Source organism: Canis lupus, chromosome 3 (assembly GCF_003254725.2).
Source record: "Canis lupus dingo isolate Sandy chromosome 3, ASM325472v2, whole genome shotgun sequence".
Lineage (NCBI taxonomy): Eukaryota > Metazoa > Chordata > Mammalia > Carnivora > Canidae > Canis > Canis lupus.
Genome location: NC_064245.1, coordinates 52,043,490 through 52,058,871, shown reverse-complemented (window position 1 = coordinate 52,058,871; position 15,382 = coordinate 52,043,490). Strand labels below are relative to the sequence as shown.

The window sequence follows — 15,382 nt, the reverse complement described above, 5'->3', positions numbered from 1 at the left end:
TCCTGGGACCCAGCCATCACAGGTGTTACCCCAAAACTTCCCCAACACATTGTATTTGGCAATTCAGGCTGAAATTCCACTTGGTGGCATCGTGGATGTGATGGTGGATGGCAGTGTCCACTTGCTCTTCCCCCAGAAGAGGGCACCACCAAGGCCCTTATGAGAGCCACCCCAGAATGTCCTTCCTTTTCTTGGATTGGAGTCTGGGGAACAGCTGGGCTCTCTGGGACATGACATCCTGAGCCCCAGACCTTGAGTAAATCCCTGGAACGCCCCTATCTTAGAAATGGGGCTGGCAAGCATTTTCTGGAAAGAGCCAGCCAGGACAGATTTTAGCCTTGGTGGGCTCAATGGTTTCTGTCACAGCTATTCAACTCTGCCGTGACAGCCCTAAATGAGCCACAGACAGCGCATTGACAAGCCAGTGTGGCTTTGTTCCAATCAAACTTTATTTGTGGACACCGACTCTTGAATTTTACGTAATTTTCATTATATGTCACAAAATATTATTCTTACTTTGACTTTGCTAACTATTCATTTATTTTTATTTTTTTAAAGATTCTATTTATTTATTCATGAGAGACACACAGAGAGAGAGGCAGAGGCATCGGCAGAGGGAGAAGCAGGCTCCCTGCGGGGAGCCCGATGTGGGACTCAATCCCAGGACTCTGGGATAATGCCCTGAGCCGAAGGCAGATGCTCAACCACTGAGCCACGCAGAAGCCCCTGTCTGCCAATTATTTAAAATTGCTGAGTGAAATAAGTCAATCAGAGAAGGACAAACATTATATGGTCTCATTCATTTGGGGAATATAAAAAATAGTGAAAGGGAATAAAGGGGAAAGGAGAAAAAATAAGTGGGGAATATCAGAAAGGGAGACGGAACATGAGGGACTCCTAACTCTGGGAAACGAACTAGGGGTGAGGGAAGGGAAGGTGGGCGGGGGGTGGGGGTGACTGGGTGACGGGCACTGAGGTGGGCACTTGACGGGATGAGCACTGGGTGTTATTCTATATGTTGGCAAATTGAACAACAATAAAAAAATAAATTTATTTAAAAAAAAAATAAAATTGTAAAACTGGGCAGCCCTGGTGGCTTAGCAGTTTAGCGCCACCTTCAGCCCAGGGTGTGATCCTGGAGACCCGGGCTCCAGTCCCACGTCGAGCTCCCTACATGGAGCCTGCTTCTCCCTCTGCCTGTCTCTCTCTCTCTCTTTGTTTCTCTAATAAATAAATAAAATCTTAAAAAAAAAAACTGTAAAACTATCCTTAGTTCGTGGGCCATATAAAAACAGGTGGCAATGGGGCACTTGGGTGGCTCAGTGGTTGAGCATCTGCCTTTGGCTCAGTTTGTGATCCAGGGGTCCTGGAATTGAGTTCTGCATCGAGTTCCCTGAAGGGAGTCTGCTTCTGCCTCTGCCTATGTCTCTGCCTCTCTCTCTCTCTCTGTGTCTCTTATGAATAAATAAATAAATTAAATTAAAAGAAAACAAAACAAGTGGCAAGCCGATATGGCTGTCAGAGCTTGGTTTGCTGACCCCTGTCCTGGAAGGTCAGCTCAGTAAGAAGCCCCAGGGTCACCTCACATAGCAGTTCTCAAGTGGCCTCTGTCCTGTGGCAGTGACTGATGGGATGGGGGATGGTGCCTGGACCCAAGAGCCCCAATTCTTTTCTCCACTTCACCTAGACCCATGTGGCATCTTTACTGGTTTGATGTCTACTCTGGTTTCCACCTAGGACTTCATTTGAAGAAAATGCTTTGTGGCAAAGGAGCATGGAAATCACTGTCTGGCCCACCCCCTTGTTTTATAAGCAAGGAGAACTGAGTATGAGAGAAGAAATATTTGGCCCAGGTCTCAGGCTAAGTTAAAGGTATAGATCCTTACTTCTTTCTATGTGGCCCCCAACCCCCATGCAGCCCCCCGAGGGGCGGGCACTTACCCCCCGGCAATCGTGGCTGCCCGGGCACCTCGGCCGCACCTGGAACTGCAGTCACCTGCACGACATGGTCCTCACTGGTGAAGGCGGTGAAGGCTGGGCCAGGTGTGGACTCCTCGGGAACACCCCAGGGCCTGGTGGCCTCTCCAGTCCTGTTCTCGGCCTCAGGGAAAGCAGTGACCCCTACATCGGTGGCGAAAGTGAAGGGCTTCTCGGGCTCCGGGACAAATGTGAAAGGCTCCTCAGGCTCCGGGGCAGTGGGAGAGAGGTCAAAGATGGGTTTCACAGTGAGGATCACGTTGCCTCGGGCTTCACCCTCAGTAATGTTTCGGGGCAGGGGCAGCTCCACATCAGGCCAGGTCACTGTCTGGATGGTGATGTCCTCCTCACCACCCACCCCAAAGAAGTTTTCTGGGATGTCCACAAAGTCTTCACCTGGGGTAGGGGAAAAGATGAACTTTAGTGGCTCAACCTGGGGCTGGCTTGAGGCAGATGGGCATCAGATCCACCTCCTTCCCTGCCGGGGATGGAAAGCACCTACTGTGTGCCTGGCTGGGCCCATTGCAGGTGGCCTCAACTATGCCGTAGAGTACTCATTCTAGAAGGCCTCAGTTCCCATGTTGCAAAATAGTGCAAAGTCATCATAGCATGACATACTGACCAAGCGGCTCACAGCTTATATAACCAACCAGTCTGGCTCCAACATCCCCTCTTGATCAATGTCCACCGCCTCCCTCCCTATCTTCTGGGCTCTGAAGTTGTAACTAGCCAGCAGGACAGTGTAAATCAGTTACAAAGTAGAATTGAAAAATCCTGCCAAAGATGTGGGAGCCCATGACATGGATGAAAGTGACATAAGGGCATTGCCTGCCTCGGTCGTGAGTAAATGAGGGTCTGGCAGGCACAAGCCAGTCAATAATTTAAGAAAGAGGAAACCCACAAGCGTGCTACCACTTCAAAAAGCCTGGTTAGGATATTGAAAGGTTAAGAGAGGCTTTGGGGAAAATCCTCCTTACTTTTGCAAAAGCACCCCTCTTCATGTAAAGTCACGCTGCGAGAGCCAAACATGAAGTCAGCTAGGCCATTGGGCTGTCACCAATTTTGTCACAAATGTGATGCAGCTCCCTATGACCCAAATTTTCCTCTAAAAATCAGCATGTAATTGTAATTATAACCTCGACTGTGTAAAATAGAAGAAAAAAATCTTCTATTTTTAAAAGTTGTAATCTAAATTTTCAAAATAAGTTGCTGGTCAAAACTGCCCCCCCCCACTCTCCCCACCACACTGACTCTTTTCAATAACAACATGGCCCTTCTTTTAAGCACACTGGATTCAAGAGGATGGGTAACAGCGCCCACCTGGGTGGGGCATGGTTTCGCATCAGGGCCCTGCCACCTGCCCCTCAGATGGAGGGGGACAGGGAGGCTTTCCCTGGTTGCACAGTCGCATGTGGCAGAGCTGTGATTCAAACCTGAGCAAATACAGACTCTAAAGCTCATGCTTTTAACCCTATTCTGAGCAGACGAGATGGGCTGGATCCTGCCCCTACAGCGCTGCTACCTTAGCTCTTCTAGGAGCTAGTGAAAACAAGGGCTGCTGAGACATGGGGTTCAGCTACCCTGTGGCCCCTTGAGGGGGTAGAAACCAACCTCCATTCTAAGCTCCCCTCCTCTGGGCCCCAATTTCCGTGGTGCTACGCCTGCCCCCTGGCTCCTGCCCCCACCTGTGTAGCAGATGGCGTCATAGCGGGATGAGGGGTCCGGGTAGCCTGTCTGGTTGGCGTGCAGGTAGACGGTCCGCACGCCTAGGAGGTTGCCTCCGCAGTTGGGCCGGGCCTTGGAGATGGGGTAGCGCACACTGCGGTCAGCCAGCCAGCCGGCACTGCACATGTCCATGCCGCCCTGCCAGGCCAGGTAGAGCTGGCCCGTGGTGGCCAGCCGGGCGCCCAGCCGCCGGCACTCGTTGGCTGCCTCTTGGAAGGTGAACTTCTCCGGAGATGTCGCATAGAAGACCTCACCTGCGAAGGACATGGCCACCAGGGTGAGGACCTCCATCCCCACTCCTGCTGTGCATCCCCAGCGAATCCACAGGGTTCCTAGGTTCCATACTCCTGCTCCAAAGCATCCTGGGTCATGCCCTGCTGTGAAACATGCCCTCTCCCAGGGCATCTTTCCATCTTTCCTATGTGTTAAGCATTGCCCACGCAAGCAATCCTTTAAAAAGATTCAAATTGTGATGGGAAGAGCAGGCATTAGACTTTGACATTCAGAGCAGTGGTTCCCAAAACAGGGTCTCTAGGCCCCGAAGCGTCCATAAGGGCATAGTGGGGGCTTGCGAACTCTTTGTACTATTTCCAAAACCTAAGAAGGTTGTATGCGGGGTAGGGGTGGGTGGTGGGCATCTGTTCCTGGGGAAGGCACTGGCTGTCCTTGCTTAGTGGCAACTCTGATTGGTCGTGTCTTTGGTTAGTCAAGAGTGGGAACACAAATACTTGCTGCTTTAAAGGCTCTGGGCCCAGGGGTGAGAATCAGGAAAGGGAGCCTGGGGGTGAGAAAGCAGGGGAATGTACCTGCCTCAGAATGAGCCAGGTTGTCAGGTCTTATCCCCAGCTGGGGGGGTGGGGTGGGGGAGAGCTGTGAACTTAGGTGGGGGTGGGGGCTGAGGCAGCAGAGCCTGGAATGTCAAAAGGGGTGATGGGTGCCAATGGGAGAAGGGGCGTCACCCACATGCCTGGGTAACTGGAGAAGCTCTGCTTGGACCAAAATAGCACCCTTTACAAAGCAGAGAAAGACTCGTTTCCTTCTTGCTACTGCCAGGGCTCTCCAGAAGAGCCCATTGGGCCAGACTGGATGGTGCTGGGGGCTGGAAGAAGGGAAGCCAGAGAGGGTGCTAGGGCAGCCAGCTCTCCTGGGAACTACATTTCTTTTCTTTTCTTTTAAAAGATTTTATTATTTATCTGACAGAGAAAGAGAGAGAGAGCAAGAGAGCACAAGCAGGGGAGCAGCAGGCAGAAGGAAAGGGAGAAGCAGGCTCCCCGCTGAGCAGGGAGCTCTTTGTGGGGTCCAATACCAGGACCCTGGGATCATGACCTCAGCCAAAGGCAGACACTTAACCAACTGAGACACCCAGGTGCCCTAGAACTCCATTTCTGATGGGCCCACCCTGGAGTGTCCTGGGATGTCCTCTGTGAGGGTGACAAGACTGGGCTGGGCTTTACTGGTACAATGAACCTCGGGAGTGATGGGCTGGTCAGAGCAGCGGGGATCCTGGCTGGGAGGGGCAGTCCCAGTCCAGAAACAGAGATAGTCTTGGGCCAAGCAGTCATGCCAGACAGTTGGCAGGTGCCCATGGCTACTGAGGCCCTTCCCAAAGTGGAGAGTGAGGGATCTGTGGGCCCCTTCCTTCCCTCCTCCCTCCCCCACCCTCTCTGGGCATGGCAAAGAGGGTAGGTCTGGTGTGTGCTGCCCTGGGTTAGTGCTCTGCCCCGGAGAAGGCCCATGTGATCCCTGGTATCTGTGGGGGGAAGGGGACAGGCAAGGGTCCTGGGAATGGGGGGGAGGGCAGGACCTCACCCTCCATCTCCTCAGCGAAGCAGTACACATCATAAGTCTCATTGGTGTCTCGGATGCCATAGGTCCTCACGCCTGGGAACTCATCCTTGTCTCCATAGCAGCCTTCCCTCGGGGTGTGGATGGGGTACCTGTCAGGAACCCAGAGTGGGCATCAGGGGACAGAAGAGAACAGAAAGGGGCCTGTGGTCTGTGGCCTTGTATCCTCCTCCCATGTGGGAGGAAACAGTGACTCATGGACACATTTGCCAGTATCTGCCCTAGATACGCACACTATTTATTTTTACACCTTTTCCTGCACTTCATTGAGATAAATGTTACCACAGTTATAGGTGATTTACAGGCAGCTCCCTTTACCGAATACTTATCAATACTGAACATGTTCTATCCCGGGCCTGCAAACCTTTTCTGCAGAAAAGCCAGATAGTAAATATTCTAGGTCTTGCAGCTCCTAGGGTCTCATCTTGACCCCTCAACTTTGCCACTGTAGTGTGAAGCAGCCACAGAGTTCCCACACAACTTTACGTAAGGAAACAAGGGTGGGTTGGATTTGGCCCGTGGGCCGTCATTTGCTGACTATCATTTGAATCTCATGTCAACCTAATGAGGCAAGTGCTATAAACACTCCATTTTAACCTGGAAGAAACGGGGGTGGGTGGGGGTGGGACCAGAGACGTTAAGCAATTTGTCCAAGGTCACACAGCTCTTTCTGTGTGGGTTTGATGTGGGTCTTGCATTCCTCTAGGCTGCTGTCTCATTTTGTTTTCCTCTTGGTAGCTTTTGTGTCCTAAGATCTCAAAGATCTATCCCAGGATTGTAAAGATATTTTCCTTTGTTTTCTTCCAGAGGTTTTGCACTTCTGGCTTTTCCGTTCAGAGTTCTCTCCACCCTGAAGCAATGTCTCATCTTGCCTTACCAGGCTCTCTCTCTCATGGGCTGAGATCCCTTGAGGGCAGAGCGCTATCTGTCCTTTTGGGTTACCCATCCCTCAGCAGCTGCACTCAGGGAAAAAGACGCCAAAAAGCTAAACTTATGTATGTCTTGCTTTGCCTATTAAAAAACAAAACGACAAAAAAACCCGCAAGCGGTTTACATAAAAATACACAAAGCACCAAACTTTCAGGAAACAGTGAAGAAACCGTGGCAAAGGAGAACATGGGCAGGAAGAGTAATGATGTGTAATTTGCACAGAGAACACAGAGGGCAAAGTTGCTAGGAGCTCTCACTCTGCTGCAGGGCAGAGTAACAAGGATTTGGACAGGTCATGGGGTGCCACGTCATTTCTATAAGCAGAGACACCAGACACTCCGGAATGTGTCCTAGCCCCAGGGGAGCTCCCGCCTGAGCATGTCTGAGATGGTCTGAGACAAGGGGCACATTTGCTTTATTGCTCAGGCTGCATCTTCAAATGAATACCATAAGCCCCCTTTAAAAAAAAATAAGTAAGGCACATAAAGGCCTACTGTGCAAGTTCTATATTATTTTAAAATTCCTATCAGCTAATAAGATTATTCTCACTGTAGCACTAGAGCTATCTAGAAACGCACATGATCAATTTTTTGCTTGCAGAATTCCCGAAACATGAGACATTATTATATCTTTCCTCGTAGCACAACCGAACAATCCCAAAATGAATGTCTGTTTCTGAGCAATGATATGAGGATTGTTAGAGTTGGCCCAGGCATTACTCCAGCCCCAACCCACGCTGGCATCAACTCCATGCTGGCCGGGGTTATAGCCCAGCGCCCACCCAGGGGCTCACCTGACAGTCTGGTCGGCCAGCCAGCCGGCGTCACACTGGTGAAAGCCGTCCTCATAGGCGGCCTGCAGCTGTTCGGGTGTAGCAATGATGGCACTGTTCTGCAGGCAGGCACGCTGTGCCCTGTCAAAGTCCAGCGTGTAGCGCGTGGAGATGGCTCTGTAATGGAACACAATGCCTGCAAGACACGTGTGGGTGGGAGAGCAGGTCAGGCACAGCCTCCTGTCATCAGTCCTCGAAGAATTATGGCTATGGTCAAAGGGGCCTTAGGGACATCGGTCTGGGCTCTCTCTGATACACAGATCTCCCCATAATTGCATGTGTTCCTTCTGCCTTTACTGAAACACCTCCAGTGACGGGGACCTCACTACCTCATAGAGTATCTTTTTTCAACATCTATGATAATTCTGATAATCATAAAGTTCTTTGAATTGAACTAAAATCTGCCTCCTGTTAATTTTTTCTTGGCACTTCCGGGCCCCATGTTTTTTTGGGGGAAAGAGACACTTAGAGCCCCATGTATCCTCAGCCTGGGGCATCCTAATGGGAAACCCATCCTTAAGTCACCCATGGACACAACCACTCTCCTTGCACCATTGAGAGAAATGAACCAGGGAGGCTTCATCCCTTTGGCTTCTGGAACTGAGAATGGGGCTGGGGTGGGAGGTGAGGGAGGTAAAGACATTTATCTGGACGAAGAGTCAGGAGACTGCTCTGGCTCACTTCCAGGAAAACTTCAGACAGATCACTTAACCTCAGTTTGCTTGTCTGTAAAGTGGGGATGATCGCAAGACCTACCAAATCATGGGATTGCTGCAAAGCACAAACACAAACTTTCATTTACATGTGACTGTGGCCAGGATGTGTTTAATTCCCTCAAAGTCCAGAGAGAATGGAAACACCAGCTCCAAGTTACAGAAACACAACTGAAGCTAAGTGACTTGACTCAGATGTGTGCAAGCTGGAGGGGGAGGAACTGGGCTTTGAAAACCAGACTGCCTCAGCCCACTCTCGTGAGGCTACCATTCTGGTTCTTTTCCCAGGTAAAGCAGTGTCCCTGTGGGACGTTCTCACCTTTCACCACGACCTCCAGGGTAGCCTCACTGTCCTCAATGCCGTGCATAACCTCACAGCGATAGATCCCAGAGTCGTTGGAGCGCAGGTTCTGGATTTCCAAGGTGGCATCGCTGGGGATGGCCGGGTAGTTGGGTAGCGAGACTTTGTCTTGGTAAGCACTGTTGATCCTCACCTGCCCTTCAGTGGCTACCAGCAGCACCACCTCCTTCTCCTTGGTAATGCGGCTCCACTTGATTCTTGGGGCGAGGGGGGCGGTGGAGGGGGCGGTGGTCACAGGGTGCATGGGGTCGATGAAGTAGCAGGGGATGGTGAGGGAGCTCCCCAGGAGGACCCGCATTGGGGACGGTTCGGGGATGCTGACACTCAGTGAGTTGTCTGGGTCTGTGGGGCAGGGACAGAACTGTTAGTGCCTGGAGAAGACCACCCAGCCTCCCTGTCAGTCCTTCTGGAAATGACCAGATCCCATGACCCTGTTTGTATTATGGCAGAGGGTTGTAGGGGGATACTCCTGTTCTATCCAGAATTCCCAGGAAGCTTTGCCACACCTTTTCCAGAGCAACATTTCTCAAGATCTCTGGTCTCTGTACCCCAAGACTGGAACTATGGAACCAGAAAAGAATTGCAGAGGAGGTCGAGGACAACTTTAGAGCTGAGCCCCTCCACCCTGCCCCACTCTCTGTTTCTCAAACTCAGGTACCCCAGGAGATACCAAACCATAAGAGAAACAGGACCCATCTTCCTGAAGTGACGGCTTGACTCAAAGATTTTGGGAAAAAAATCATTTTACGGCAGGAAAAATTGTTATGAGGAAGAATAAACACATCCACACAATGTTTAAAGCTCAGATGCAAAACTACACAGACGTGTCCCACTTGAGGTCTGCTTTGGACTCCATCCTGGCTTTGCTGAGGGACAAGGCATTCTCTTCTGCTGTTGGGGAATTGAGGGCAGGGGAGCTGGTTGGAGAAGCATCAGAGAAGAGCAGATATTTATGTAAAAGGTCCCCAAAAAGTTAGAGGTAAAGAGGGGGGTGGGGGTTGAAGTGTGGTGTATGATTAGCTTCACAAAAAATCATGGAGAGTATTGGTAGGGAAGATGCAACGTCTTTACTAAATCCAGTTAGAAGGAAAAGATCTTCCTGGAATGGGAAAGAGACAGCTTTTGCAAAAATAGTTCCTTTCATGGTAAGTCACACACTTATGGGGACTCTTGTTCCAGGAGGGCTTACAGGTTGAAAATAAAAATGTTTCAGATATTTGTGGGTGGTAGATACCATGACAGGGCAAGGAACAGGGAGCCAGGAATGTTTGGGGGTCCAGCCCTAACCTTTTGATCACTACCAGGTCCTTCCACAAAAATCTCCCTCTGGATGCTCAGCCCTAGCCCCACAATACAGCATGGTTTTAGAGCTGGCAGTTCTCCGGTTCTATGGGGAGAGCTAAAAGTGACTGTAGTGCCTAACCCTGCAGTTTTTAAAGCTCTTCACCAACCCTATGAACTGGGTTGCCTGTGTGGGCAAACCACCCAGGTTACAGCCAGGGGCTGGATATCTGTGGGTCCCAGAGCAAGGGTACAGATGGAGACCCATATATCCTATGTATAAATATTTAAAAGTTATAAATCAAGTCCACAAAATGTTAAATAAAATATGTTCTATCTTCCTATTCGACAATGATACCTTTCAAAATGAAAAGCCAGATTCAAATTTAGAAGTCTTGGATTCCTTAGAGTTTTGCATTGGGCTATGGTGGTCAAGCAGGAGGCTGTCTTTCTCTCTGCCAGTTTTCTGGACTGGGAGGGGTCTGGGCTTATCCCAGGCCTCACACCTCAGCTCTGTCCACACCACATACAAACAGCCACCCCTGGACTTTTCTCTCAGGCCTGAGATGGCTCTCATCAAGGGCATGGTCCCCCTGCTCTAGGAGGATGGGCCCAGAGGAGAGACCTATGTGGCCTTGAAAGTGGCTTGGGTCCACTTGGGCAGGGAATTTTGGGCATCCTGGCTATCTGGTGGGGTCTAAAGGGTGAGCATAGATCTGAGTGGACATGTCTCATTGGCCCTACAGACTCCTCATTGTTTAAAGAGTACTGGGGCAGGAGGAAGGCCAGAGGGAAGTCTCTAAAAGTGAAGAGCAGGGGCCTCTCTTGCCTCACTCTAAGGGAGATACAGCTCACCTTGGGGCAAACCCATCCTGCACTCACTGGATAGTTTGTTCATTTGGTTTAGGGCTTGATATTCAGAAACCTACTTCATGCCTACCATATGCAAGACACCATGCAGGGTCTTCCCAAGGATGGCTTGCCAAGAAAAACAAAGCCCTGTGTGATTTGTTGGGGACTTCTTTTCATTTCTCAAGGAATTTCCTCATCTTTGGTGTTCCAGCTGATCCTCTCTTGGCAGCTTTTCCTCTTTGGGCTTGTCTATAATCCTGCCCCAGCCCCAAGCTTGGTGTGTGGCAGTTTTGGGTAAGATGCACAGAGGGAGGATTGGGAAGATGGGCACCTGCCAGGAGCTCTCCCCCTCAGCTGTCCATCCTAGAGGGCTGTCGGGAGCAGTATTACCTGAGCAAGGGCTCCCAGACACACGTGTGTGTGTGTGTGTGTGTGTGTGTGTGTGTGTTCACATGCACGGGCACTCTCCTCTTGTGATCAGATCTGCAAGGTAGATAGATAGATAGAGATAGAGAAGGGGCAAGCAGGGCCACGAAAAGGCCAGGAGAGGGGAGATTATAACCTCGGAACTAGCAGCACTAAGTTCAGGCAGGACCCATTTACCCAGAATCCAGTTTTTTGTGTCCGCTGGCTACATGAGACATGCATGGGAGTGTCCTTACCTGAAGCTTCTAGTGAGCTGGCTGCTGTGATGACCCTCAGAGTCACAAACACCAAAAGTAAAGTGGTCATAGTTCACCTGGAAGAAGGGAGGCAGAGGTGTTAGTTGGAGGTTCAGATACAGTGAGGCTGAGGGTCACATGGCATGTGACACAAGGTGATCAATTCTATGTGCAAGTTGCTAAAATTGCATCAAGATAAAGAGGCTGTGTGTAGTTCTGGGGTTGTCTTCTCCAAGAATCCTCTCTTCACAAAGCTTTCACAGATTTCTTAGTTTAATTAAACGTGTTAGGCCAGAAACCTCCTCCTGTCTCTTTTAGGGTGCTTCCCATCTTCTAACCTGAAAAGGCTCATTCTGAAGGATCCATCCTGTGATGGTTGGTTTTGTGTTGACTTGACTGGGCCCTGGGGTGCTCAGATATTTGTTCAAACACTATTCTGGGTGCGTCTGTGAGAGTGTTTTTGGATGAGGTGAATATTTAAGTTGGTAGACTAACTAGAGCAGATTGCCCTGATGATGTGGGTGGGCCTCATCCTATCAGTTGAAGGCATAAATAAAACAAAAAGACTAAACCTCCCCCGAGAGAGAAAATTCCTCCTGCCTGATGACCTTAAAACTGCCTTCTGATTTGAACTGAAACATGGGCTCTTCCTAGGTCTTGAGTCTTCAGACTCAGGTTGGAACTACACTGCTCCTTGGAGAGGAGGGAGGCAGAGGGGATTGAATATTTGGAACTAAAGACAAGCATGGGGCTTTGGGAGTGGTGCTCCTGGGGGTTCCCAGCTGTGTCAGTCTGACGGCCCAGCAGGTGTCGCTGTTGGCTTAGTCACCAACAGCTGGGGGGCTCCAGTCCCAGGAATGCTCAGTGGAGGGGTGGGCGGGGCCTGGGACTTTGGGGAACTCATTTGGGTGACCTGGCCTGTTGTTTTAAGTGACCTTTCTTTCCATCGCTGCCATTCATGCCACATACATTGGTCACCTGAGAGAAGTAGGGCTGGCTGTGTGGGCCCTGCTCGGGGGACAGAGACGAATGCATGAGGCATGTTTCCCTCACATCATAGGAAGTCTGAAAAATACCAAAGACCTAACAAGCAGTCCCTTTGCTTCTCCTCAAGTCTTCTCCTTCGATGCTGCCTGATGCTGCCTTCAAACAGCGATCTCTGGGGTTCCAGGGCCTGGCATGGAGGGGCCACTGAGTTGTGGCACTCTTGTTCAGACCCAGTGGGACCAGTCACAGGAAAGAGTCCTCCAGAGGCTAAAAGGGTGAGGCATTCCCTCCAGTCTGGGGAGGGGGCTAGACTGGTGGGCTCCTCTCTTCCCAGAGCCTCAGCGATACCATGTCCAGACACAGGACCCGCCTGTTTCTTCCCTCGGAACATGCTCCACTGGGAAGTTTTGGGTATGTTTTTGGAGTTGTGTTTCTTCCCAAACTCTGTGAACAAGCCCCACATTGTCTGGGATGCAGTGCCTCTCTGTGGGGCTTGGGCCTGCTCTGTTTTTCTCCCTGGCCTCCACCAGGAATGGAAAGGGCAGGGGTTTGGGGTAGGTAGGGGGGTACTGGGCAGAGAAGCTAATTTTATTTCTTCTTCTTTTTTTAAGACAAACTTTGGGATAGAAACATTGCAATAAATATGCTCTTGTGTTTGTATTTTCTCAGCTGTAAAGAAAATAGGGAGAAATCCCATTCTGTCCAGCTTCCAAGTGTCTCCAGGACTCACTGAGTCTTTCATGGGAGGGGATGGACTTTGCCAGCCTGTTGACAGGGAGGCCTTTCTCCATGGGAAGCATGGCGAGGTGGTGGCAAGGGGATGGTGGCAGAGGAAAGGGACAGGGGTGTCTGAAATGAAGTGAAAACAGGAGTTTAGGGGAGCAGGAATCGGGTGCTGGATGAAGACTGGGGTTGAGGGGTTCTGAGTGTGCTTGGGTTGGTCACCAAGGAAATGGCTTTCTCAGGAGAGAAGTACTAGGAGACCTGACCAGGGGAGAGTATGCTTAGTAGTGCTCTTGAACTAAGCTGGGTGTGTGTGTGAGTGTGTGTATGTGTATGCATATGTGTGCGTGGGCAAATGTGCACGCCCCATAGTTGGAGATAGGGAAACCCTCTACCTCTTCATTAGCTAGGCTCTGTCTCAGGGTTGCCGACCTGGCAGGGCTTTGGCCTCCTTTACTCCACCAAATTAAGAGACTGGATGGGAAGCTCACCCACTTGCTTTGAATTCCTCTTCCAGCAGCATACAGTGGAGGCCCCTAGACCTGAGAGCCCCCATCCCTCAAATGGGAGACCCCTACTTCCAGTCCTGGCTCAGCCATCTACTACTTTAACAACCCCAGAACCCAACCCCATGGCTGTTTCAAGCCTGAGTAAGTGAGATCATGGGCCAGTCAGGTTCCCCTCTCCAGAGTGGGAACTGTGTTTCTGGTTTGGAAGCTGGCACAGGGTCTGGCACTCAGTAGGCATCCAGCCAGCCAGCCCCCTCACGTCCCTGGGGGCAAGACTGGAGGAGCCTCTCAAGATGTGTGGACTGGAAGAGGGTCCTGTGGCTGGGGTTTTACAGCCATGACCTCCCTGCCAGAGATCCTGTCCACGTGGCTGAGACAGGGGTCTGTAGTCTCTAACTGAATAGGAGGTGCCCATTCCTTCACAAGGTGGCTCATGCCGTGGCTAGGTGGCTGGGATGGTGTTCGACATCCTTCAAGCTGGAGTTGGATGACCCAACCCATTATAATTTCCACCTCTGAGCTCCTCCTTCAAGAACCACACTAACGAGGTCCATTCCTCTTTCAAGGGACTCATGCCAGATCTTCAGGGGTCCCGCCTGCTCGACTGTCTGCTTTCTTCCACAGAGCTGTTCTGTTCCTTCAACTATTCCTCATGTACCTTCCAGATCTCACCTCCTTTCCTGGAGCCACAGAAGGCCAGAGCTTGAATAGACATTAGTGAATGTCAAGTTCAACTCCTTCATTTTACAGATCAAGAAACTAAGGCCCAAAGAAGTTAAGTGATTTGCTCGAGGCCACACAGTAAGTTGGAGATGAAGCCAGGACCAGTACTCAGTTCTAGAGCCCCAGTCATCATTGTCCTGTGTTTCCAGCTCAACACGTCTGTCTGATGCCTCTCCATCTCCACAGCCCCCCAGCAGAACGCCCAGCACAGAGAGAGGTCAATCAGGAAATACGTGCTGAGTGAATAAATGAACAAATGGAGGCTCAAGCACCCCAGGCCTCTGAGGAAGGAGAAGGGGTGCTAGAGGCTCACATTTGTTGACCACTCCCATTCTGCATTCAATAAATCTCAGAGAGATACATACTGCATGCGTGTGATGTACATAGCCGGCATGCCAGTGACTTTGGGAAGGTCACAGCCCATGTGTAGCCCATGGGTGTAACAAGTAGGGCCTTCCCTTCCCAGGGCCCCAGGGAGAACCCGTAGGGTACCAGAGCCAGCCTACACTGGCTGGTCAGAGATAACTTAAGATATCTCTTCCCAACTCTGTGTTCAGTGATGTCACATTGGTATCTTGAAATTGGTCACGATGGGACTATTTCCAGCACAGAAATGAGGAAAGACTACAAATGAGGGCTTTCATCTTTCTCTGCCTTTTTGGGAGTGGGCTTACCACCACACTACTGGAAGTAACAATACTTAATAAAGACTAAGGCTAGTTTGCCTCTCCTGACTGGGACTGCTTCTATAGCCATGTTAGCACTTACTTTTTCTGCTATGTATGCTAGCTCTGCCTCACCACGCAGATTGTGACCTCTTTAGGGCTGAAAGTCAAAGCCTAAGTTAAAAAAAAAAAATTCCCTCCATGTTAACTCATGCAGTGCCAGGAAAAATACAAAAAAAATGGTATTCAATACCTACTTATTGATGAACCAGGGGACATTGGAATTTGGTAGACTGGTTGACCAGTAGGATTTGTCAGTAACTGAGTGGCTCTGTATCCAAGACAATCCTGGGGGACGGATTTAAAATGACCAAAGCTACCCATTCCCCCAGCCATTAACCTCCAGCAAATCACTTATTTGCGGGCTAATTTCACAGCAGCACCTCTTTTCTGGTTGTTCATGGACAAGACCCATCCTAAATCTGCATGTAATGATGCATGTAATGATGGTGGATGCACTTGAGATTGGGATTTCAAACCTAGCATAGAGAAAGGGGCAGGGATCCCACACCAGGGACGCATCTAGCCAGAGTGATC

The 15,382-nt window shown here is 50.4% G+C and overlaps 1 protein-coding gene across 2 annotated transcripts in view; it reads right to left on the bottom strand.

The window, feature by feature from the left end:
- The window catches only part of ACAN (aggrecan), a 62,165-nt gene that overhangs the window by 25,863 nt on the left and 20,920 nt on the right, over positions 1-15,382 (bottom strand). For both annotated transcript variants that reach the window (XM_025437782.3, XM_025437783.3), the window contains exons 2-7: positions 11,179-11,255; positions 8,342-8,725; positions 7,271-7,445; positions 5,512-5,639; positions 3,663-3,956; positions 1,942-2,373 (exon numbers count right to left, since the gene is read on the bottom strand). In XM_025437782.3, the coding sequence (XP_025293567.1) occupies positions 1,942-2,373; positions 3,663-3,956; positions 5,512-5,639; positions 7,271-7,445; positions 8,342-8,725; positions 11,179-11,248 (1,483 nt within the window). In that variant the 5' untranslated portion in view covers positions 11,249-11,255. The remainder of the gene's footprint in view (positions 1-1,941; positions 2,374-3,662; positions 3,957-5,511; positions 5,640-7,270; positions 7,446-8,341; positions 8,726-11,178; positions 11,256-15,382) is intronic.